This window comes from Lactuca sativa, chromosome 8 (genome assembly GCF_002870075.4).
Source record: "Lactuca sativa cultivar Salinas chromosome 8, Lsat_Salinas_v11, whole genome shotgun sequence".
Classification (NCBI taxonomy): domain Eukaryota; kingdom Viridiplantae; phylum Streptophyta; class Magnoliopsida; order Asterales; family Asteraceae; genus Lactuca; species Lactuca sativa.
Window position 1 is genome coordinate 192,037,695 of NC_056630.2, and position 25,736 is coordinate 192,063,430.

The following is a 25,736-nucleotide window of genomic DNA, read 5'->3' on the forward strand; positions in this document are numbered from 1 at the left end:
GGTCAAATGAACAAGAAATACTTTTGACCAAATAACAAAGTTTACCATAAGTTGGTAGCAGATTCAAGTGCAAACTTCCAAATAATCCAAAATGAAGCACATCACAAATCAGGGAATGAGAATCTGCAGGCCAGATAGATGTCAGACCCGAGTCAAATCCAAGTCATGCCAATCAAAACACCAACTTTCCTTGAGAACCACTTGAAACATTTTTTTTGGGTGCTAAGCTGCATTTGGAAGTACCGATGAAGTTGCTTTGAGAGCTATGCAATTTATTGGCTAGATGGAAGAAGCTATGAAACCGCACATGTTATTTTTAAGAAAACTATTAACATTTATGTATTTATAATAAAAAGAAAAGAAATTGCGTGTATTTATGTTATGTGTATTTATAATCCTACGTTTTGGCCCATGTATGGCCGTTTTATATATAGTTTCTTTTGTACAACGTAGTTGTTAATATATTATTATTAATGAAAGAAATCATGTTGTTCTTGAGAACAAATTTTTATTGTATTGACTAGTAGATAAAGATTGTAATAAACCAATTGATCGAAAGCTAAAGAAAAACCACACTACACCAACCGTTAAATTGGAAGTCCAAAACTGAAAAGCCACAACAAACGACACTCTTAATGGAATTTAAATAAACCTTCTATGTAAGGGAGTACACCATGAAATCGTAATTGTCATTGGAATCATTAAGGTTACCGCATCTAAACAGTCTTGATAATCAAACCTTGCATAGTTTCGTAAATAAACTAAAAACTTGTTAATAGTCTGGAAAATTTTGTCTATAACTAAGGACCCCTAAATGCCACATAATACTTCATTTTTATTTATATTTTCTAAGTTTATCACAAAAGAAATAAATGCATCTGAAAATAAGAAAATGAAATACAAAAAAACCGCACAAAAGAAAATGCAACACATTTTTGGAACTCTGGCATTAGATTCAACAAAATAATTCCATGCATATTACGGTTTTGGATCACCTCTAATGGTAGCATACTCAATTCGTCTCTCCTAATTTTGATCTCTTTCCCCTTACATCCTTCTTGGCATCAACAACCGTTAACCTTTATTTTTAACCTTTTCAAGCAGCCATGATCGACACCTCCTCATCATTTTTCTCAATCTTGGGAGCCTAAACTATGATTCCCGACAAGAAATATTTTACACACATAATATTGGGTTCAATGTTTTTTTTATCATACTGACGAAACATGTCCTAAACTCCTACTACACATTATGATCGTGAGAGCATAAAATCGACTTGATCGTCAAACATTCGATCTACGGTATAATCTAACAGCTATATTTTATAAAATAAAATGATCCTAAACCGAATACGGCTACCATGTAGATTCTCGAGAAATCTGAGACCTTATTTCTTGAGATGTTAAGGGAAATCAACAGTTGTATAATACCTCTACTACCTCTACTGGGACCCGACTAACAATGAGTATTACACCTAAATCATGTCGGTTACACTTCTCTTAGAAAAAACTGATTTGATAGTCGTGTATTAGAATTTCCTCATATATACCGTTAAAGATTTGTGTTGCCATGAAAATGACGGCATTGCTAGTATCATTCAATTATGTTCCCACGTTCTCTATCAACGTTTTTAATACGACAACATTGGATGGATATATTTAGAAATTAATATGATTTCCATTTCGATCACTCCTAATCACTCATGGTTTTAGGCGAAGGTGAAGTTCAAAGCCCAGGAGTGTAGTACCAAACGGTGACGGCCATAACACTTTAATTATTGGTCACCCTTAGCCACCTTCATTTGTCAAAAAACCAAGGTTTTTTTTTGTATATATAAAGAATAACTATTGTGTTTGTTTGTGTCGTGAGGCGACTCCTAATGAAATGCTTTAGAGACTTTGGTTTTTCACAAACCTCACACCCGATGGAAGTTAAAAAAAAAAAAAAAAAAAGTATTGGGTAATAAAGCTTATAAATGGTGGAGGACAGATATTTCCACCAATAGAACTTTAGTTCTTCACCCACAAACAAACAAGGGGGTTGAATAATCCACATTTTGAGAAAATTTTCCGATGAAAAAGTTTTTAAATTAACAAACAATAATAATATAAATTAATAACATACAATCAAAAGTTACATTTAACATTGAAAATAATTGATGAAATAATTATCATGATTGAAATCATAAAAATGGCAAAATGAATAGTTTTTAAATATACTTTTTCAATTTTGATTTTCAATGATTTCCCTTTAGCACATTTTGTACCTTTTCAAACATATCTTCACGATTTCCCTTTGTTAACATGGTAAACTGGCTTTTTTCTTCTCCATTTTAATTTGGTGGGCATGTGGACAAGTTTGCTACAGTAATATTGTGGAAAATGAGCTTGGACAGGGATAGTTCGCACAAGGTCAATGTTGGTGCACACCATTCGCTTTGATTGTCATTTTTGAGGAGGTTTTGTCAAATAAGTATCGGAGTATCATGTCGTGACAACCGACTTCAGGGAAAATTCAGACATCACATCGGGCATCACTCATTTTTTGTGAAATGTGGCCGTGAAGAAGCATTCATGCATTATGGCCAAATTAAAATTCTGAAATATTATTTTTCTTGATCGTTTTGGGAATCCTGCAAGTCTTGTTGAAGGGATCATTATATATTATATATAACAAGCTCCTTGCAATTGCAATGTATGTTGTGATGAGATTGATATTGCGTACAACCAATCAAATTCTTTTACTGGATAGTATTCTTCAAATGCATTGAATGTGTGGGTAAAGTTAACATAAATCAAGACGGAGACAAATAGAATAAAGGCATGCATATCTGGGTTTTGAACATCTAAAACCTAGACAATTTAAAAAAAAAAAAAATTAGAAATAAAAAAATATCTGGTACGTATCAGACCCTTAGAGAATTTTCTTCACATAGGTCACAACTACATACCAAAATAATGGCCAAGCTATGTTCAGCTTTTACATAACCTACCTATGCGTGTGTTAAGAAAACAAATTAGCACAAAACAATTTTAGTCAATAGGAGTATACTCCAAAAGGAAAATCCAAGTAAATTACTGGCATCAATCATAAATCTAAACAACGTAACATGTGTGTTTTCCTCAAATTTTTGATTAATATATATCAATTGAACATCTTATCTTCCACGAAAGGTGATATATTTCCTAAACAATGACGAAACCATGCGATTCTATATAAAGCCGGCCAAAGAAATTATTCCCAATCATTCACATCCATTTTTTCTTATCTCTACCAGAACTATGACATCAACAAACCAGACAGCCCTGAGTTTTTTGGTATTAATCTTCTTCTCTGCTACTTTGCTTTCACACACTACATCTAGGCTGCTCCCTGAAACTTCCAGCTATGAGAGCCACGAACAATGGATGGCTCGTTATGGACGCGTGTACAAGGATGCTGATGAGAAAGAACAACGTTCAAAGATTTTTCAAGAGAATGTTCGGTACATAGAGTCATCCAACAGTGTCATGAACAAAGCTTACAAACTAGCAGTCAATGAGTTTGCAGACCTTACAAACCAAGAGTTCACGAGCACAAGGAACCGATTCAAGGCACACGAATGTTCCCCATCGACCTCTGCTTTCAGGTATGAAAATGTGACAGCAGTTCCATCATCAATGGACTGGAGAAAGAAAGGAGCAGTAACACCTGTTAAAGACCAAGGCCAATGTGGTAAGCAAAAACTACTACCGGGATTTTCAAACTTGAGACGTAGTCCAAGTAGTAATTAAGTTATGTTTGTTAACAAGACCATATTTAATTAAACTCGATATCGCATCATATATGTTTGTAGGGTGTTGCTGGGCGTTTTCAGCTGTGGCAGCTATGGAAGGAATAACCCAACTGAAAACAGGTAAATTGGTGTCTCTATCCGAACAAGAGCTCGTGGACTGCGACACCAGTGGTCAGGATCAGGGATGTGAGGGCGGTCTTATGGACGACGCCTTTGATTTCATCCTAAACAATAAAGGCCTTACTACAGACAGCAACTACCCGTACAAAGGAGTCGATGGCACCTGCAACAGCAACGAGGAATCTAACCATGCTGCAGCGATTACGGGTCATGAAGATGTTCCTGCTAATAGTGAAAGTGCACTTTTGAAAGCTGTAGCTAGTCAGCCTATTTCTGTGGCCATTGATGCTAGTGGGTCCGACTTCCAATTCTACTCTAGCGGGGTGTTTACGGGAGAATGTGGTACTGAACTAGACCATGGTGTTACTGCGGTTGGTTATGGAGCGAGTGCAGACGGAACTAAATATTGGCTGGTGAAGAACTCTTGGGGAACAGGTTGGGGTCAAGAGGGGTACATAATGATGCAAAGAGATGTTGATGCGCAAGAAGGCCTTTGTGGCATTGCCATGATGGCTTCCTACCCGACTGCATAATTGTGTAACATCAAGAGTAATTATTGTAAATTAAGTGTATATTACAGTTATGTTATTACAAGGAAACATGTAAATTACAAAATGTATCCCAAAAATTAAATATTTGTAAGAATCGATGCAGCTATATATATATTATTCATAAGAGAAATTGTGACCGTGAATGTATTTTCGTATATGCATATTCTTCTCCGAGTATTGCAAATTAATTTCGGACAAACAATCACCCAAGCAAAACATGTTGAAACGAGTGAATTCTTTTTTGATCAAACGAAGGGTCAAATGAACAAGAAATACTTTTGACCAAATAACAAAGTTTACCATAAGTTGGTAGCAGATTCAAGTGCAAACTTCCAAATAATCCAAAATGAAGCACATCACAAATCAGGGAATGAGAATCTGCAGGCCAGATAGATGTCAGACCCGAGTCAAATCCAAGTCATGCCAATCAAAACACCAACTTTCCTTGAGAACCACTTGAAACATTTTTTTTGGGTGCTAAGCTGCATTTGGAAGTACCGATGAAGTTGCTTTGAGAGCTATGCAATTTATTGGCTAGATGGAAGAAGCTATGAAACCGCACATGTTATTTTTAAGAAAACTATTAACATTTATGTATTTATAATAAAAAGAAAAGAAATTGTGTGTATTTATGTTATGTGTATTTTTAATCCTACGTTTTGGCCCATGTATGGCCGTTTTATATATAGTTTCTTTTGTACAACGTAGTTGTTAATATATTATTATTAATGAAAGAAATCATGTTGTTCTTGAGAACAAATTTTTATTGTATTGACTAGTAGATAAAGATTGTAATAAACCAATTGATCGAAAGCTAAAGAAAAACCACACTACACCAACCGTTAAATTGGAAGTCCAAAACTGAAAAGCCACAACAAACGACACTCTTAATGGAATTTAAATAAACCTTCTATGTAAGGGAGTACACCATGAAATCGTAATTGTCATTGGAATCATTAAGGTTACCGCATCTAAACAGTCTTGATAATCAAACCTTGCATAGTTTCGTAAATAAACTAAAAACTTGTTAATAGTCTGGAAAATTTTGTCTATAACTAAGGACCCCTAAATGCCACATAATACTTCATTTTTATTTATATTTTCTAAGTTTATCACAAAAGAAATAAATGCATCTGAAAATAAGAAAATGAAATACAAAAAAACCGCACAAAAGAAAATGCAACACATTTTTGGAACTCTGGCATTAGATTCAACAAAATAATTCCATGCATATTAGGGTTTTGGATCACCTCTAATGGTAGCATACTCAATTCGTCTCTCCTAATTTTGATCTCTTTCCCCTTACATCCTTCTTGGCATCAACAACCGTTAACCTTTATTTTTAACCTTTTCAAGCAGCCATGATCGACACCTCCTCATCATTTTTCTCAATCTTGGGAGCCTAAACTATGATTCCCGACAAGAAATATTTTACACACATAATATTGGGTTCAATGTTTTTTTTATCATACTGACGAAACATGTCCTAAACTCCTACTACACATTATGATCGTGAGAGCATAAAATCGACTTGATCGTCAAACATTCGATCTACGGTATAATCTAACAGCTATATTTTATAAAATAAAATGATCCTAAACCGAATACGGCTACCATGTAGATTCTCGAGAAATCTGAGACCTTATTTCTTGAGATGTTAAGGGAAATCAACAGTTGTATAATACCTCTACTACCTCTACTGGGACCCGACTAACAATGAGTATTACACCTAAATCATGTCGGTTACACTTCTCTTAGAAAAAACTGATTTGATAGTCGTGTATTAGAATTTCCTCATATATACCGTTAAAGATTTGTGTTGCCATGAAAATGACGGCATTGCTAGTATCATTCAATTATGTTCCCACGTTCTCTATCAACGTTTTTAATACGACAACATTGGATGGATATATTTAGAAATTAATATGATTTCCATTTCGATCACTCCTAATCACTCATGGTTTTAGGCGAAGGTGAAGTTCAAAGCCCAGGAGTGTAGTACCAAACGGTGACGGCCATAACACTTTAATTATTGGTCACCCTTAGCCACCTTCATTTGTCAAAAAACCAAGGTTTTTTTTTGTATATATAAAGAATAACTATTGTGTTTGTTTGTGTCGTGAGGCGACTCCTAATGAAATGCTTTAGAGACTTTGGTTTTTCACATACCTCACACCCGATGGAAGTTAAAAAAAAAAAAAAAAAAAGTATTGGGTAATAAAGCTTATAAATGGTGGAGGACAGATATTTCCACCAATAGAACTTTAGTTCTTCACCCACAAACAAACAAGGGGGTTGAATAATCCACATTTTGAGAAAATTTTCCGATGAAAAAGTTTTTAAATTAACAAACAATAATAATATAAATTAATAACATACAATCAAAAGTTACATTTAACATTGAAAATAATTGATGAAATAATTATCATGATTGAAATCATAAAAATGGCAAAATGAATAGTTTTTAAATATACTTTTTCAATTTTGATTTTCAATGATTTCCCTTTAGCACATTTTGTACCTTTTCAAACATATCTTCACGATTTCCCTTTGTTAACATGGTAAACTGGCTTTTTTCTTCTCCATTTTAATTTGGTGGGCATGTGGACAAGTTTGCTACAGTAATATTGTGGAAAATGAGCTTGGACAGGGATAGTTCGCACAAGGTCAATGTTGGTGCACACCATTCGCTTTGATTGTCATTTTTGAGGAGGTTTTGTCAAATAAGTATCGGAGTATCATGTCGTGACAACCGACTTCAGGGAAAATTCAGACATCACATCGGGCATCACTCATTTTTTGTGAAATGTGGCCGTGAAGAAGCATTCATGCATTATGGCCAAATTAAAATTCTGAAATATTATTTTTCTTGATCGTTTTGGGAATCCTGCAAGTCTTGTTGAAGGGATCATTATATATTATATATAACAAGCTCCTTGCAATTGCAATGTATGTTGTGATGAGATTGATATTGCGTACAACCAATCAAATTCTTTTACTGGATAGTATTCTTCAAATGCATTGAATGTGTGGGTAAAGTTAACATAAATCAAGACGGAGACAAATAGAATAAAGGCATGCATATCTGGGTTTTGAACATCTAAAACCTAGACAATTTAAAAAAAAAAAAAATTAGAAATAAAAAAATATCTGGTACGTATCAGACCCTTAGAGAATTTTCTTCACATAGGTCACAACTACATACCAAAATAATGGCCAAGCTATGTTCAGCTTTTACATAACCTACCTATGCGTGTGTTAAGAAAACAAATTAGCACAAAACAATTTTAGTCAATAGGAGTATACTCCAAAAGGAAAATCCAAGTAAATTACTGGCATCAATCATAAATCTAAACAACGTAACATGTGTGTTTTCCTCAAATTTTTGATTAATATATATCAATTGAACATCTTATCTTCCACGAAAGGTGATATATTTCCTAAACAATGACGAAACCATGCGATTCTATATAAAGCCGGGCAAAGAAATTATTCCCAATCATTCACATCCATTTTTTCTTATCTCTACCAGAACTATGACATCAACAAACCAGACAGCCCTGAGTTTTTTGGTATTAATCTTCTTCTCTGCTACTTTGCTTTCACACACTACATCTAGGCTGCTCCCTGAAACTTCCAGCTATGAGAGCCACGAACAATGGATGGCTCGTTATGGACGCGTGTACAAGGATGCTGATGAGAAAGAACAACGTTCAAAGATTTTTCAAGAGAATGTTCGGTACATAGAGTCATCCAACAGTGTCATGAACAAAGCTTACAAACTAGCAGTCAATGAGTTTGCAGACCTTACAAACCAAGAGTTCACGAGCACAAGGAACCGATTCAAGGCACACGAATGTTCCCCATCGACCTCTGCTTTCAGGTATGAAAATGTGACAGCAGTTCCATCATCAATGGACTGGAGAAAGAAAGGAGCAGTAACACCTGTTAAAGACCAAGGCCAATGTGGTAAGCAAAAACTACTACCGGGATTTTCAAACTCGAGACGTAGTCCAAGTAGTAATTAAGTTATGTTTGTTAACAAGACCATATTTAATTAAACTCGATATCGCATCATATATGTTTGTAGGGTGTTGCTGGGCGTTTTCAGCTGTGGCAGCTATGGAAGGAATAACCCAACTGAAAACAGGTAAATTGGTGTCTCTATCCGAACAAGAGCTCGTGGACTGCGACACCAGTGGTCAGGATCAGGGATGTGAGGGCGGTCTTATGGACGACGCCTTTGATTTCATCCTAAACAATAAAGGCCTTACTACAGAGAGCAACTACCCGTACAAAGGAGTCGATGGCACCTGCAACAGCAACGAGGAATCTAACCATGCTGCAGCGATTACGGGTCATGAAGATGTTCCTGCTAATAGTGAAAGTGCACTTTTGAAAGCTGTAGCTAGTCAGCCTATTTCTGTGGCCATTGATGCTAGTGGGTCCGACTTCCAATTCTACTCTAGCGGGGTGTTTACGGGAGAATGTGGTACTGAACTAGACCATGGTGTTACTGCGGTTGGTTATGGAGCGAGTGCAGACGGAACTAAATATTGGCTGGTGAAGAACTCTTGGGGAACAGGTTGGGGTCAAGAGGGGTACATAATGATGCAAAGAGATGTTGATGCGCAAGAAGGCCTTTGTGGCATTGCCATGATGGCTTCCTACCCGACTGCATAATTGTGTAACATCAAGAGTAATTATTGTAAATTAAGTGTATATTACAGTTATGTTATTACAAGGAAACATGTAAATTACAAAATGTATCCCAAAAATTAAATATTTGTAAGAATCGATGCAGCTATATATATATTATTCATAAGAGAAATTGTGACCGTGAATGTATTTTCGTATATGCATATTCTTCTCCGAGTATTGCAAATTAATTTCGGACAAACAATCACCCAAGCAAAACATGTTGAAACGAGTGAATTCTTTTTTGATCAAACGAAGGGTCAAATGAACAAGAAATACTTTTGACCAAATAACAAAGTTTACCATAAGTTGGTAGCAGATTCAAGTGCAAACTTCCAAATAATCCAAAATGAAGCACATCACAAATCAGGGAATGAGAATCTGCAGGCCAGATAGATGTCAGACCCGAGTCAAATCCAAGTCATGCCAATCAAAACACCAACTTTCCTTGAGAACCACTTGAAACATTTTTTTGGGTGCTAAGCTGCATTTGGAAGTACCGATGAAGTTGCTTTGAGAGCTATGCAATTTATTGGCTAGATGGAAGAAGCTATGAAACCGCACATGTTATTTTTAAGAAAACTATTAACATTTATGTATTTATAATAAAAAGAAAAGAAATTGCGTGTATTTATGTTATGTGTATTTATAATCCTACGTTTTGGCCCATGTATGGCCGTTTTATATATAGTTTCTTTTGTACAACGTAGTTGTTAATATATTATTATTAATGAAAGAAATCATGTTGTTCTTGAGAACAAATTTTTATTGTATTGACTAGTAGATAAAGATTGTAATAAACCAATTGATCGAAAGCTAAAGAAAAACCACACTACACCAACCGTTAAATTGGAAGTCCAAAACTGAAAAGCCACAACAAACGACACTCTTAATGAAATTTAAATAAACCTTCGATGTAAGGGAGTACACCATGAAATCGTAATTGTCATTGGAATCATTAAGGTTACCGCATTTAAACAGTCTTGATAATCAAACCTTGCATAGTTTCGTAAATAAACTAAAAACTTGTTAATAGTCTGGAAAATTTTGTCTATAACTAAGGACCCCTAAATGCCACATAATACTTCATTTTTATTTATATTTTCTAAGTTTATCACAAAAGAAATAAATGCATCTGAAAATAAGAAAATGAAATACAAAAAAACCGCACAAAAGAAAATGCAACACATTTTTGGAACTCTGGCATTAGATTCAACAAAATAATTCCATGCATATTAGGGTTTTGGATCACCTCTAATGGTAGCATACTCAATTCGTCTCTCCTAATTTTGATCTCTTTCCCCTTACATCCTTCTTGGCATCAACAACCGTTAACCTTTATTTTTAACCTTTTCAAGCAGCCATGATCGACACCTCCTCATCATTTTTCTCAATCTTGGGAGCCTAAACTATGATTCCCGACAAGAAATATTTTACACACATAATATTGGGTTCAATGTTTTTTTTATCATACTGACGAAACATGTCCTAAACTCCTACTACACATTATGATCGTGAGAGCATAAAAATCGACTTGATCGTCAAACATTCGATCTACGGTATAATCTAACAGCTATATTTTATAAAATAAAATGATCCTAAACCGAATACGGCTACCATGTAGATTCTCGAGAAATCTGAGACCTTATTTCTTGAGATGTTAAGGGAAATCAACAGTTGTATAATACCTCTACTACCTCTACTGGGACCCGACTAACAATGAGTATTACACCTAAATCATGTCGGTTACACTTCTCTTAGAAAAAACTGATTTGATAGTCGTGTATTAGAATTTCCTCATATATACCGTTAAAGATTTGTGTTGCCATGAAAATGACGACATTGCTAGTATCATTCAATTATGTTCCCACGTTCTCTATCAACGTTTTTAATACGACAACATTTGATGGATATATTTAGAAATTAATATGATTTCCATTTCGATCACTCCTAATCACTCATGGTTTTAGGCGAAGGTGAAGTTCAAAGCCCAGGAGTATAGTACCAAACGGTGACGGCCATAACACTTTAATTATTGGTCACCCTTAGCCACCTTCGTTTGTCAAAAAACCAAGTTTTTTTTTTGTATATATAAAGAATAACTATTGTGTTTGTTTGTTTCGTGAGGCGACTCCTAATGAAATGCTTTAGAGACTTTAGTTTTTCACATATCTCACACCCGATGGAAGTTAAAAAAAAAAAAAAAGTATTGGGTAATAAAGCTTATAAATGGTGGAGGACAGAGATTTCCACCAATAGAACTTTAGTTCTTCACCCACAAACAAACAAGGGGGTTGAATAATCCACATTTTGAGAAAATTTTCCGATGAAAAAGTTTTTAAATTAACAAACAATAATAATATAAATTAATAACATACAATCAAAAGTTACATTTAACATTGAAAATAATTGATGAAATAATTATCATGATTGAAATCATAAAAATGGCAAAATGAATAGTTTTTAAATATACTTTTTCAATTTTGATTTTCAATGATTTCCCTTTAGCACATTTTGTACCTTTTCAAACATATATTCACGATTTCCCTTTGTTAACATTGTAAACTGGCTTTTTTCTTCTCCATTTTAATTTGGTGGGCATGTGGACAAGTTTGCTACAGTAATATTGTGGAAAATGAGCTTGGACAGGGATAGTTCGCACAAGGTCAATGTTGGTGCACACCATTCGCTTTGATTGTCATTTTTGAGGAGGTTTTGTCAAATAAGTATCGGAGTATCATGTCGTGACAACCGACTTCAGGGAAAATTCAGACATCACATCGGGCATCACTCATTTTTTGTGAAATGTGGCCGTGAAGAAGCATTCATGCATTATGGCCAAATTAAAATTCTGAAATATTATTTTTCTTGATCGTTTTGGGAATCCTGCAAGTCTTGTTGAAGGGATCATTATATATTATATATAACAAGCTCCTTGCAATTGCAATGTATGTTGTGATGAGATTGATATTGCGTACAACCAATCAAATTCTTTTACTGGATAGTATTCTTCAAATGCATTGAATGTGTGGGTAAAGTTAACATAAATCAAGACGGAGACAAATAGAATAAAGGCATGCATATCTGGGTTTTGAACATCTAAAACCTAGACAATTTAAAAAAAAAAAAAAATTAGAAATAAAAAAATATCTGGTACGTATCAGACCCTTAGAGAATTTTCTTCACATAGGTCACAACTACATACCAAAATAATGGCCAAGCTATGTTCAGCTTTTACATAACCTACCTATGCGTGTGTTAAGAAAACAAATTAGCACAAAACAATTTTAGTCAATAGGAGTATACTCCAAAAGGAAAATCCAAGTAAATTACTGGCATCAATCATAAATCTAAACAACGTAACATGTGTGTTTTCCTCAAATTTTTGATTAATATATATCAATTGAACATCTTATCTTCCACGAAAGGTGATATATTTCCTAAACAATGACGAAACCATGCGATTCTATATAAAGCCGGCCAAAGAAATTATTCCCAATCATTCACATCCATTTTTTCTTATCTCTACCAGAACTATGACATCAACAAACCAGACAGCCCTGAGTTTTTTGGTATTAATCTTCTTCTCTGCTACTTTGCTTTCACACACTACATCTAGGCTGCTCCCTGAAACTTCCAGCTATGAGAGCCACGAACAATGGATGGCTCGTTATGGACGCGTGTACAAGGATGCTGATGAGAAAGAACAACGTTCAAAGATTTTTCAAGAGAATGTTCGGTACATAGAGTCATCCAACAGTGTCATGAACAAAGCTTACAAACTAGCAGTCAATGAGTTTGCAGACCTTACAAACCAAGAGTTCACGAGCACAAGGAACCGATTCAAGGCACACGAATGTTCCCCATCGACCTCTGCTTTCAGGTATGAAAATGTGACAGCAGTTCCATCATCAATGGACTGGAGAAAGAAAGGAGCAGTAACACCTGTTAAAGACCAAGGCCAATGTGGTAAGCAAAAACTACTACCGGGATTTTCAAACTCGAGACGTAGTCCAAGTAGTAATTAAGTTATGTTTGTTAACAAGACCATATTTAATTAAACTCGATATCGCATCATATATGTTTGTAGGGTGTTGCTGGGCGTTTTCAGCTGTGGCAGCTATGGAAGGAATAACCCAACTGAAAACAGGTAAATTGGTGTCTCTATCCGAACAAGAGCTCGTGGACTGCGACACCAGTGGTCAGGATCAGGGATGTGAGGGCGGTCTTATGGACGACGCCTTTGATTTCATCCTAAACAATAAAGGCCTTACTACAGAGAGCAACTACCCGTACAAAGGAGTCGATGGCACCTGCAACAGCAACGAGGAATCTAACCATGCTGCAGCGATTACGGGTCATGAAGATGTTCCTGCTAATAGTGAAAGTGCACTTTTGAAAGCTGTAGCTAGTCAGCCTATTTCTGTGGCCATTGATGCTAGTGGGTCCGACTTCCAATTCTACTCTAGCGGGGTGTTTACGGGAGAATGTGGTACTGAACTAGACCATGGTGTTACTGCGGTTGGTTATGGAGCGAGTGCAGACGGAACTAAATATTGGCTGGTGAAGAACTCTTGGGGAACAGGTTGGGGTCAAGAGGGGTACATAATGATGCAAAGAGATGTTGATGCGCAAGAAGGCCTTTGTGGCATTGCCATGATGGCTTCCTACCCGACTGCATAATTGTGTAACATCAAGAGTAATTATTGTAAATTAAGTGTATATTACAGTTATGTTATTACAAGGAAACATGTAAATTACAAAATGTATCCCAAAAATTAAATATTTGTAAGAATCGATGCAGCTATATATATATATTATTCATAAGAGAAATTGTGACCGTGAATGTATTTTCGTATATGCATATTCTTCTCCGAGTATTGCAAATTAATTTCGGACAAACAATCACCCAAGCAAAACATGTTGAAACGAGTGAATTCTTTTTTGATCAAACGAAGGGTCAAATGAACAAGAAATACTTTTGACCAAATAACAAAGTTTACCATAAGTTGGTAGCAGATTCAAGTGCAAACTTCCAAATAATCCAAAATGAAGCACATCACAAATCAGGGAATGAGAATCTGCAGGCCAGATAGATGTCAGACCCGAGTCAAATCCAAGTCATGCCAATCAAAACACCAACTTTCCTTGAGAACCACTTGAAACATTTTTTTTGGGTGCTAAGCTGCATTTGGAAGTACCGATGAAGTTGCTTTGAGAGCTATGCAATTTATTGGCTAGATGGAAGAAGCTATGAAACCGCACATGTTATTTTTAAGAAAACTATTAACATTTATGTATTTATAATAAAAAGAAAAGAAATTGCGTGTATTTATGTTATGTGTATTTATAATCCTACGTTTTGGCCCATGTATGGCCGTTTTATATATAGTTTCTTTTGTACAACGTAGTTGTTAATATATTATTATTAATGAAAGAAATCATGTTGTTCTTGAGAACAAATTTTTATTGTATTGACTAGTAGATAAAGATTGTAATAAACCAATTGATCGAAAGCTAAAGAAAAACCACACTACACCAACCGTTAAATTGGAAGTCCAAAACTGAAAAGCCACAACAAACGACACTCTTAATGAAATTTAAATAAACCTTCGATGTAAGGGAGTACACCATGAAATCGTAATTGTCATTGGAATCATTAAGGTTACCGCATCTAAACAGTCTTGATAATCAAACCTTGCATAGTTTCGTAAATAAACTAAAAACTTGTTAATAGGCTGGAAAATTTTGTCTATAACTAAGGACCCCTAAATGCCACATAATACTTCATTTTTATTTATATTTTCTAAGTTTATCACAAAAGAAATAAATGCATCTGAAAATAAGAAAATGAAATACAAAAAAACCGCACAAAAGAAAATGCAACACTTTTTTGGAACTCTGGCATTAGATTCAACAAAATAATTCCATGCATATTACGGTTTTGGATCACCTCTAATGATAGCATACTCAATTCGTCTCTCCTAATTTTGATCTCTTTCCCCTTACATCCTTCTTGGCATCAACAACCGTTAACCTTTATTTTTAACCTTTTCAAGCAGCCATGATCGACACCTCTTCATCATTTTTCTCAATCTTGGGAGCCTAAACTATGATTCCCGACAAGAAATATTTTACACACATAATATTGGGTTCAATGTTTTTTTTATCATACTGACGAAACATGTCCTAAACTCCTACTACACATTATGATCGTGAGAGCATAAAAATCGACTTGATCGTCAAACATTCGATCTACGGTATAATCTAACAGCTATATTTTATAAAATAAAATGATCCTAAACCGAATACGGCTACCATGTAGATTCTCGAGAAATCTGAGACCTTATTTCTTGAGATGTTAAGGGAAATCAACAGTTGTATAATACCTCTACTACCTCTACCGGGACCCGACTAACAATGAGTATTACACCTAAATCATGTCGGTTACACTTCTCTTAGAAAAAACTGATTTGATAGTCGTGTATTAGAATTTCCTCATATATACCGTTAAAGATTTGTGTTGCCATGAAAATGACGACATTGCTAGTATCATTCAATTATGTTCCCACGTTCTCTATCAACGTTTTTAATACGACAACATTTGATGGATATATTTAGAAATTAATATGATTTCCATTTCGATCACTCCTAATCACTCATGGTTTTAGGCGAAGGTGAAGTTCAAAGCCCAGGAGTATAGTACCAAACGGTGACGGCCATAACACTTTAATTATTGGTCACCCTTAGCCACCTTCGTTTGTCAAAAAACCAAGTTTTTTTTTTGTATATATAAAGAATAACTATTGTGTTTGTTTGTTTCGTGAGGCGACTCCTAATGAAATGCTTTAGAGACTTTAGTTTTTCACATATCTCACACCCGATGGAAGTTAAAAAAAAAAAAAGTATTGGGTAATAAAGCTTATAAATGGTGGAGGACAGAGATTTCCACCAATAGAACTTTAGTTCTTCACCCACAAACAAACAAGGGGGTTGAATAATCCACATTTTGAGAAAATTTTCCGATGAAAAAGTTTTTAAATTAACAAACAATAATAATATAAATTAATAACATACAATCAAAAGTTACATTTAACATTGAAAATAATTGATGAAATAATTATCATGATTGAAATCATAAAAATGGCAAAATGAATAGTTTTTAAATATACTTTTTCAATTTTGATTTTCAATGATTTCCCTTTAGCACATTTTGTACCTTTTCAAACATATATTCACGATTTCCCTTTGTTAACATTGTAAACTGGCTTTTTTCTTCTCCATTTTAATTTGGTGGGCATGTGGACAAGTTTGCTACAGTAATATTGTGGAAAATGAGCTTGGACAGGGATAGTTCGCACAAGGTCAATGTTGGTGCACACCATTCGCTTTGATTGTCATTTTTGAGGAGGTTTTGTCAAATAAGTATCGGAGTATCATGTCGTGACAACCGACTTCAGGGAAAATTCAGACATCACATCGGGCATCACTCATTTTTTGTGAAATGTGGCCGTGAAGAAGCATTCATGCATTATGGCCAAATTAAAATTCTGAAATATTATTTTTCTTGATCGTTTTGGGAATCCTGCAAGTCTTGTTGAAGGGATCATTATATATTATATATAATAAGCTCCTTGCAATTGCAATGTATGTTGTGATGAGATTGATATTGCGTACAACCAATCAAATTCTTTTACTGGATAGTATTCTTCAAATGCATTGAATGTGTGGGTAAAGTTAACATAAATCAAGACGGAGACAAATAGAATAAAGGCATGCATATCTGGGTTTTGAACATCTAAAACCTAGACAATTTAAAAAAAAAAAATTAGAAATAAAAAAATATCTGGTACGTATCAGACCCTTAGAGAATTTTCTTCACATAGGTCACAACTACATACCAAAATAATGGCCAAGCTATGTTCAGCTTTTACATAACCTACCTATGCGTGTGTTAAGAAAACAAATTAGCACAAAACAATTTTAGTCAATAGGAGTATACTCCAAAAGGAAAATCCAAGTAAATTACTGGCATCAATCATAAATCTAAACAACGTAACATGTGTGTTTTCCTCAAATTTTTGATTAATATATATCAATTGAACATCTTATCTTCCACGAAAGGTGATATATTTCCTAAACAATGACGAAACCATGCGATTCTATATAAAGCCGGGCAAAGAAATTATTCCCAATCATTCACATCCATTTTTTCTTATCTCTACCAGAACTATGACATCAACAAACCAGACAGCCCTGAGTTTTTTGGTATTAATCTTCTTCTCTGCTACTTTGCTTTCACACACTACATCTAGGCTGCTCCCTGAAACTTCCAGCTATGAGAGCCACGAACAATGGATGGCTCGTTATGGACGCGTGTACAAGGATGCTGATGAGAAAGAACAACGTTCAAAGATTTTTCAAGAGAATGTTCGGTACATAGAGTCATCCAACAGTGTCATGAACAAAGCTTACAAACTAGCAGTCAATGAGTTTGCAGACCTTACAAACCAAGAGTTCACGAGCACAAGGAACCGATTCAAGGCACACGAATGTTCCCCATCGACCTCTGCTTTCAGGTATGAAAATGTGACAGCAGTTCCATCATCAATGGACTGGAGAAAGAAAGGAGCAGTAACACCTGTTAAAGACCAAGGCCAATGTGGTAAGCAAAAACTACTACCGGGATTTTCAAACTCGAGACGTAGTCCAAGTAGTAATTAAGTTATGTTTGTTAACAAGACCATATTTAATTAAACTCGATATCGCATCATATATGTTTGTAGGGTGTTGCTGGGCGTTTTCAGCTGTGGCAGCTATGGAAGGAATAACCCAACTGAAAACAGGTAAATTGGTGTCTCTATCCGAACAAGAGCTCGTGGACTGCGACACCAGTGGTCAGGATCAGGGATGTGAGGGCGGTCTTATGGACGACGCCTTTGATTTCATCCTAAACAATAAAGGCCTTACTACAGAGAGCAACTACCCGTACAAAGGAGTCGATGGCACCTGCAACAGCAACGAGGAATCTAACCATGCTGCAGCGATTACGGGTCATGAAGATGTTCCTGCTAATAGTGAAAGTGCACTTTTGAAAGCTGTAGCTAGTCAGCCTATTTCTGTGGCCATTGATGCTAGTGGGTCCGACTTCCAATTCTACTCTAGCGGGGTGTTTACGGGAGAATGTGGTACTGAACTAGACCATGGTGTTACTGCGGTTGGTTATGGAGCGAGTGCAGACGGAACTAAATATTGGCTGGTGAAGAACTCTTGGGGAACAGGTTGGGGTCAAGAGGGGTACATAATGATGCAAAGAGATGTTGATGCGCAAGAAGGCCTTTGTGGCATTGCCATGATGGCTTCCTACCCGACTGCATAATTGTGTAACATCAAGAGTAATTATTGTAAATTAAGTGTATATTACAGTTATGTTATTACAAGGAAACATGTAAATTACAAAATGTATCCCAAAAATTAAATATTTGTAAGAATCGATGCAGCTATATATATATATTATTCATAAGAGAAATTGTGACCGTGAATGTATTTTCGTATATGCATATTCTTCTCCGAGTATTGCAAATTAATTTCGGACAAACAATCACCCAAGCAAAACATGTTGAAACAAGTGAATTCTTTTTTGATCAAACGAAGGGTCAAATGAACAAGAAATACTTTTGACCAAATAACAAAGTTTACCATAAGTTGGTAGCAGATTCAAGTGCAAACTTCCAAATAATCCAAAATGAAGCACATCACAAATCAGGGAATGAGAATCTGCAGGCCAGATAGATGTCAGACCCGAGTCAAATCCAAGTCATGCCAATCAAAACACCAACTTTCCTTGAGAACCACTTGAAACATTTTTTTTGGGTGCTAAGCTGCATTTGGAAGTACCGATGAAGTTGCTTTGAGAGCTATGCAATTTATTGGCTAGATGGAAGAAGCTATGAAACCGCACATGTTATTTTTAAGAAAACTATTAACATTTATGTATTTATAATAAAAAGAAAAGAAATTGCGTGTATTTATGTTATGTGTATTTATAATCCTACGTTTTGGCCCATGTATGGCCGTTTTATATATAGTTTCTTTTGTACAACGTAGTTGTTAATATATTATTATTAATGAAAGAAATCATGTTGTTCTTGAGAACAAATTTTTATTGTATTGACTAGTAGATAAAGATTGTAATAAACCAATTGATCGAAAGCTAAAGAAAAACCACACTACACCAACCGTTAAATTGGAAGTCCAAAACTGAAAAGCCACAACAAACGACACTCTTAATGAAATTTAAATAAACCTTCGATGTAAGGGAGTACACCATGAAATCGTAATTGTCATTGGAATCATTAAGGTTACCGCATCTAAACAGTCTTGATAATCAAACCTTGCATAGTTTCGTAAATAAACTAAAAACTTGTTAATAGTCTGGAAAATTTTGTCTATAACTAAGGACCCCTAAATGCCACATAATACTTCATTTTTATTTATATTTTCTAAGTTTATCACAAAAGAAATAAATGCATCTGAAAATAAGAAAATGAAATACAAAAAAACCGCACAAAAGAAAATGCAACACATTTTTGGAACTCTGGCATTAGATTCAACAAAATAATTCCATGCATATTACGGTTTTGGATCACCTCTAATGGTAGCATACTCAATTCGTCTCTCCTAATTTTGATCTCTTTCCCCTTACATCCTTCTTGGCATCAACAACCGTTAACCTTTATTTTTAACCTTTTCAAGCAGCCATGATCGACACCTCCTCATCATTTTTCTCAATCTTGGGAGCCTAAACTATGATTCCCGACAAGAAATATTTTACACACATAATATTGGGTTCAATGTTTTTTTTATCATACTGACGAAACATGTCCTAAACTCCTACTACACATTATGATCGTGAGAGCATAAAAATCGACTTGATCGTCAAACATTCGATCTACGGTATAATCTAACAGCTATATTTTATAAAATAAAATGATCCTAAACCGAATACGGCTACCATGTAGATTCTCGAGAAATCTGAGACCTTATTTCTTGAGATGTTAAGGGAAATCAACAGTTGTATAATACCTCTACTACCTCTACTGGGACCCGACTAACAATGAGTATTACACCTAAATCATGTCGGTTACACTTCTCTTAGAAAAAACTGATTTGATAGTCGTGTATTAGAATTTCCTCATATATACCGTTAAAGATTTGTGTTGCCATGAAAATGACGACATTGCTAGTATCATTCAATTATGTTCCCACGTTCTCTATCAACGTTTTTAATACGACAACATTGGATGGATATATTTAGAAATTAATATGATTTCCATTTCGATCACTCCTAATCACTCATGGTTTTAGGCGAAGGTGAAGTTCAAAGCCCAGGAGTATAGTACCAAACGGTGACGGCCATAACACTTTAATTATTGGTCACCCTTAGCCACCTTCGTTTGTCAAAAAACCAAGTTTTTTTTTTCTATATATAAAGAATAACTATTGTGTTTGTTTGTTTCGTGAGGCGACTCCTAATGAAATGCTTTAGAGACTTTGGTTTTTCACATATCTCACACCCGATGGAAGTTAAAAAAAAAAAAAAAAGTATTGGGTAATAAAGCTTATAAATGGTGGAGGACAGAGATTTCCACCAATAGAACTTTAGTTCTTCACCCACAAACAAACAAGGGGGTTGAATAATCCACATTTTGAGAAAATTTTCCGATGAAAAAGTTTTTAAATTAACAAACAATAATAATATAAATTAATAACATACAATCAAAAGTTACATTTAACATTGAAAATAATTGATGAAACAATTATCATGATTGAAATCATAAAAATGGCAAAATGAATAGTTTTTAAATATACTTTTTCAATTTTGATTTTCAATGATTTCCCTTTAGCGCATTTTGTACCTTTTCAAACATATTTTCACGATTTCCCTTTGTTAACATTGTAAACTGGCTTTTTTCTTCTCCATTTTAATTTGGTGGGCATGTGGACAAGTTTGCTACAGTAAAATTGTGGAAAATGAGCTTGGACAGGGATAGTTCGCACAAGGTCAATGTTGGTGCACACTATTCGTTTTGATTGTCATTTTTGAGGAGGTTTAGTCAAATAAGTATCGGAGTATCATGTCGTGACAACCGACTTCAGGGAAAATTCAGACATCACATCGGGCATCACTCATTTTTTGTGAAATGTGGCCGTGAAGAAGCATTCATGCATTATGGCCAAATTAAAATTCTGAAATATTATTTTTCTTGATCGTTTTGGGAATCCTGCAAGTCTTGTTGAAGGGATCATTATATATTATATATAACAAGCTCCTTGCAATTGCAATGTATGTTGTGATGAGATTGATATTGCGTACAACCAATCAAATTCTTTTACTGGATAGTATTCTTCAAATGCATTGAATGTGTGGGTAAAGTTAACATAAATCAAGACGGAGACAAATAGAATAAAGGCATGCATATCTGGGTTTTGAACATCTAAAACCTAGACAATTTAAAAAAAAAAAAAATTAGAAATAAAAAAATATCTGGTACGTATCAGACCCTTAGAGAATTTTCTTCACATAGGTCACAACTACATACCAAAATAATGGCCAAGCTATGTTCAGCTTTTACATAACCTACCTATGCGTGTGTTAAGAAAACAAATTAGCACAAAACAATTTTAGTCAATAGGAGTATACTCCAAAAGGAAAATCCAAGTAAATTACTGGCATCAATCATAAATCTAAACAACGTAACATGTGTGTTTTCCTCAAATTTTTGATTAATATATATCAATTGAACATCTTATCTTCCACGAAAGGTGATATATTTCCTAAACAATGACGAAACCATGCGATTCTATATAAAGCCGGCCAAAGAAATTATTCCCAATCATTCACATCCATTTTTTCTTATCTCTACCAGAACTATGACATCAACAAACCAGACAGCCCTGAGTTTTTTGGTATTAATCTTCTTCTCTGCTACTTTGCTTTCACACACTACATCTAGGCTGCTCCCTGAAACTTCCAGCTATGAGAGCCACGAACAATGGATGGCTCGTTATGGACGCGTGTACAAGGATGCTGATGAGAAAGAACAACGTTCAAAGATTTTTCAAGAGAATGTTCGGTACATAGAGTCATCCAACAGTGTCATGAACAAAGCTTACAAACTAGCAGTCAATGAGTTTGCAGACCTTACAAACCAAGAGTTCACGAGCACAAGGAACCGATTCAAGGCACACGAATGTTCCCCATCGACCTCTGCTTTCAGGTATGAAAATGTGACAGCAGTTCCATCATCAATGGACTGGAGAAAGAAAGGAGCAGTAACACCTGTTAAAGACCAAGGCCAATGTGGTAAGCAAAAACTACTACCGGGATTTTCAAACTCGAGACGTAGTCCAAGTAGTAATTAAGTTATGTTTGTTAACAAGACCATATTTAATTAAACTCGATATCGCATCATATATGTTTGTAGGGTGTTGCTGGGCGTTTTCAGCTGTGGCAGCTATGGAAGGAATAACCCAACTGAAAACAGGTAAATTGGTGTCTCTATCCGAACAAGAGCTCGTGGACTGCGACACCAGTGGTCAGGATCAGGGATGTGAGGGCGGTCTTATGGACGACGCCTTTGATTTCATCCTAAACAATAAAGGCCTTACTACAGAGAGCAACTACCCGTACAAAGGAGTCGATGGCACCTGCAACAGCAACGAGGAATCTAACCATGCTGCAGCGATTACGGGTCATGAAGATGTTCCTGCTAATAGTGAAAGTGCACTTTTGAAAGCTGTAGCTAGTCAGCCTATTTCTGTGGCCATTGATGCTAGTGGGTCCGACTTCCAATTCTACTCTAGCGGGGTGTTTACGGGAGAATGTGGTACTGAACTAGACCATGGTGTTACTGCGGTTGGTTATGGAGCGAGTGCAGACGGAACTAAATATTGGCTGGTGAAGAACTCTTGGGGAACAGGTTGGGGTCAAGAGGGGTACATAATGATGCAAAGAGATGTTGATGCGCAAGAAGGCCTTTGTGGCATTGCCATGATGGCTTCCTACCCGACTGCATAATTGTGTAACATCAAGAGTAATTATTGTAAATTAAGTGTATATTACAGTTATGTTATTACAAGGAAACATGTAAATTACAAAATGTATCCCAAAAATTAAATATTTGTAAGAATCGATGCAGCTATATATATATATTATTCATAAGAGAAATTGTGACCGTGAATGTATTTTCGTATATGCATATTCTTCTCCGAGTATTGCAAATTAATTTCGGACAAACAATCACCCAAGCAAAACATGTTGAAACAAGTGAATTCTTTTTTGATCAAACGAAGGGTCAAATGAACAAGAAATACTTTTGACCAAATAACAAAGTTTACCATAAGTTGGTAGCAGATTCAAGTGCAAACTTCCAAATAATCCAAAATGAAGCACATCACAAATCAGGGAATGAGAATCTGCAGGCCAGATAGATGTCAGACCCGAGTCAAATCCAAGTCATGCCAATCAAAACACCAACTTTCCTTGAGAACCACTTGAAACATTTTTTTTGGGTGCTAAGCTGCATTTGGAAGTACCGATGAAGTTGCTTTGAGAGCTATGCAATTTATTGGCTAGATGGAAGAAGCTATGAAACCGCACATGTTATTTTTAAGAAAACTATTAACATTTATGTATTTATAATAAAAAGAAAAGAAATTGCGTGTATTTATGTTATGTGTATTTATAATCCTACGTTTTGGCCCATGTATGGCCGTTTTATATATAGTTTCTTTTGTACAACGTAGTTGTTAATATATTATTATTAATGAAAGAAATCATGTTGTTCTTGAGAACAAATTTTTATTGTATTGACTAGTAGATAAAGATTGTAATAAACCAATTGATCGAAAGCTAAAGAAAAACCACACTACACCAACCGTTAAATTGGAAGTCCAAAACTGAAAAGCCACAACAAACGACACTCTTAATGGAATTTAAATAAACCTTCGATGTAAGGGAGTACACCATGAAATCGTAATTGTCATTGGAAACATTAAGGTTACCACATCAAAACAGTCTTGATAATCAAACCTTGCATAGTTTCGTAAATAAACTAAAAACTTGTTAATAGTCTGGAAAATTTTGTCTATAACTAAGGACCCCTAAATGCCACATAATACTTCATTTTTATTTATATTTTCTAAGTTTATCACAAAAGAAATAAATGCATCTGAAAATAAGAAAATGAAATACAAAAAAACCGCACAAAAGAAAATGCAACACATTTTTGGAACTCTGGCATTAGATTCAACAAAATAATTCCATGCATATTACGGTTTTGGATCACCTCTAATGGTAGCATACTCAATTCGTCTCTCCTAATTTTGATCTCTTTCCCCTTACATCCTTCTTGGCATCAACAACCGTTAACCTTTATTTTTAACCTTTTCAAGCAGCCATGATCGACACCTCCTCATCATTTTTCTCAATCTTGGGAGCCTAAACTATGATTCCCGACAAGAAATATTTTACACACATAATATTGGGTTCAATGTTTTTTTTATCATACTGACGAAACATGTCCTAAACTCCTACTACACATTATGATCGTGAGAGCATAAAAATCGACTTGATCGTCAAACATTCGATCTACGGTATAATCTAACAGCTATATTTTATAAAATAAAATGATCCTAAACCGAATACGGCTACCATGTAGATTCTCGAGAAATCTGAGACCTTATTTCTTGAGATGTTAAGGGAAATCAACAGTTGTATAATACCTCTACTACCTCTACTGGGACCCGACTAACAATGAGTATTACACCTAAATCATGTCGGTTACACTTCTCTTAGAAAAAACTGATTTGATAGTCGTGTATTAGAATTTCCTCATATATACCGTTAAAGATTTGTGTTGCCATGAAAATGACGACATTGCTAGTATCATTCAATTATGTTCCCACGTTCTCTATCAACGTTTTTAATACGACAACATTGGATGGATATATTTAGAAATTAATATGATTTCCATTTCGATCACTCCTAATCACTCATGGTTTTAGGCGAAGGTGAAGTTCAAAGCCCAGGAGTATAGTACCAAACGGTGACGGCCATAACACTTTAATTATTGGTCACCCTTAGCCACCTTCGTTTGTCAAAAAACCAAGTTTTTTTTTTCTATATATAAAGAATAACTATTGTGTTTGTTTGTTTCGTGAGGCGACTCCTAATGAAATGCTTTAGAGACTTTGGTTTTTCACATATCTCACACCCGATGGAAGTTAAAAAAAAAAAAAAAAAAGTATTGGGTAATAAAGCTTATAAATGGTGGAGGACAGAGATTTCCACCAATAGAACTTTAGTTCTTCACCCACAAACAAACAAGGGGGTTGAATAATCCACATTTTGAGAAAATTTTCCGATGAAAAAGTTTTTAAATTAACAAACAATAATAATATAAATTAATAACATACAATCAAAAGTTACATTTAACATTGAAAATAATTGATGAAACAATTATCATGATTGAAATCATAAAAATGGCAAAATGAATAGTTTTTAAATATACTTTTTCAATTTTGATTTT

At 35.0% G+C, this 25,736-nt stretch overlaps 5 protein-coding genes across 5 annotated transcripts; all 5 read left to right on the forward strand.

Annotated features, from left to right (window-relative positions):
• The first annotated feature begins 3,281 nt into the window (after window positions 1-3,281).
• On the forward strand, window positions 3,282-4,428 carry LOC128128069 (senescence-specific cysteine protease SAG39-like). The gene is made up of 2 exons (XM_052766869.1): window positions 3,282-3,714; window positions 3,836-4,428. Exons 1-2 carry the CDS (start codon window positions 3,282-3,284, stop codon window positions 4,426-4,428), a joined length of 1,026 nt encoding a protein of 341 aa, XP_052622829.1.
• Window positions 4,429-7,982: 3,554 nt separating this feature from the next.
• LOC128127658 (senescence-specific cysteine protease SAG39-like) lies at window positions 7,983-9,129 on the forward strand. The gene is made up of 2 exons (XM_052766315.1): window positions 7,983-8,415; window positions 8,537-9,129. The coding sequence occupies exons 1-2, from the start codon at window positions 7,983-7,985 to the stop codon at window positions 9,127-9,129; spliced, it is 1,026 nt and encodes a 341-aa protein (XP_052622275.1).
• A 3,551-nt stretch (window positions 9,130-12,680) lies between these two features.
• On the forward strand, window positions 12,681-13,827 carry LOC128127693 (senescence-specific cysteine protease SAG39-like). The gene is made up of 2 exons (XM_052766365.1): window positions 12,681-13,113; window positions 13,235-13,827. The coding sequence occupies exons 1-2, from the start codon at window positions 12,681-12,683 to the stop codon at window positions 13,825-13,827; spliced, it is 1,026 nt and encodes a 341-aa protein (XP_052622325.1).
• A 3,549-nt stretch (window positions 13,828-17,376) lies between these two features.
• On the forward strand, window positions 17,377-18,523 carry LOC128127781 (senescence-specific cysteine protease SAG39-like). The gene is made up of 2 exons (XM_052766470.1): window positions 17,377-17,809; window positions 17,931-18,523. Exons 1-2 carry the CDS (start codon window positions 17,377-17,379, stop codon window positions 18,521-18,523), a joined length of 1,026 nt encoding a protein of 341 aa, XP_052622430.1.
• A 3,554-nt stretch (window positions 18,524-22,077) lies between these two features.
• On the forward strand, window positions 22,078-23,224 carry LOC128127879 (senescence-specific cysteine protease SAG39-like). The gene is made up of 2 exons (XM_052766604.1): window positions 22,078-22,510; window positions 22,632-23,224. Exons 1-2 carry the CDS (start codon window positions 22,078-22,080, stop codon window positions 23,222-23,224), a joined length of 1,026 nt encoding a protein of 341 aa, XP_052622564.1.
• Window positions 23,225-25,736: the final 2,512 nt, after the last annotated feature.

What these genes read in the sequence shown, in the direction of transcription:
- LOC128128069 (XM_052766869.1), top strand. Translation starts at nt 3,282, where the DNA reads ATGACATCAACAAACCAGACAGCCCTGAGTTTTTTGGTATTAATCTTC. An exon ending in TAAAGACCAAGGCCAATGTG is followed by an intron (nt 3,715 to 3,835) that starts GTAAGCAAAAAC and finishes ATATGTTTGTAG; the next exon opens with GGTGTTGCTGGGCGTTTTCA.
- LOC128127658 (XM_052766315.1), top strand. Translation starts at nt 7,983, where the DNA reads ATGACATCAACAAACCAGACAGCCCTGAGTTTTTTGGTATTAATCTTC. An exon ending in TAAAGACCAAGGCCAATGTG is followed by an intron (nt 8,416 to 8,536) that starts GTAAGCAAAAAC and finishes ATATGTTTGTAG; the next exon opens with GGTGTTGCTGGGCGTTTTCA.
- LOC128127693 (XM_052766365.1), top strand. Translation starts at nt 12,681, where the DNA reads ATGACATCAACAAACCAGACAGCCCTGAGTTTTTTGGTATTAATCTTC. An exon ending in TAAAGACCAAGGCCAATGTG is followed by an intron (nt 13,114 to 13,234) that starts GTAAGCAAAAAC and finishes ATATGTTTGTAG; the next exon opens with GGTGTTGCTGGGCGTTTTCA.
- LOC128127781 (XM_052766470.1), top strand. Translation starts at nt 17,377, where the DNA reads ATGACATCAACAAACCAGACAGCCCTGAGTTTTTTGGTATTAATCTTC. An exon ending in TAAAGACCAAGGCCAATGTG is followed by an intron (nt 17,810 to 17,930) that starts GTAAGCAAAAAC and finishes ATATGTTTGTAG; the next exon opens with GGTGTTGCTGGGCGTTTTCA.
- LOC128127879 (XM_052766604.1), top strand. Translation starts at nt 22,078, where the DNA reads ATGACATCAACAAACCAGACAGCCCTGAGTTTTTTGGTATTAATCTTC. An exon ending in TAAAGACCAAGGCCAATGTG is followed by an intron (nt 22,511 to 22,631) that starts GTAAGCAAAAAC and finishes ATATGTTTGTAG; the next exon opens with GGTGTTGCTGGGCGTTTTCA.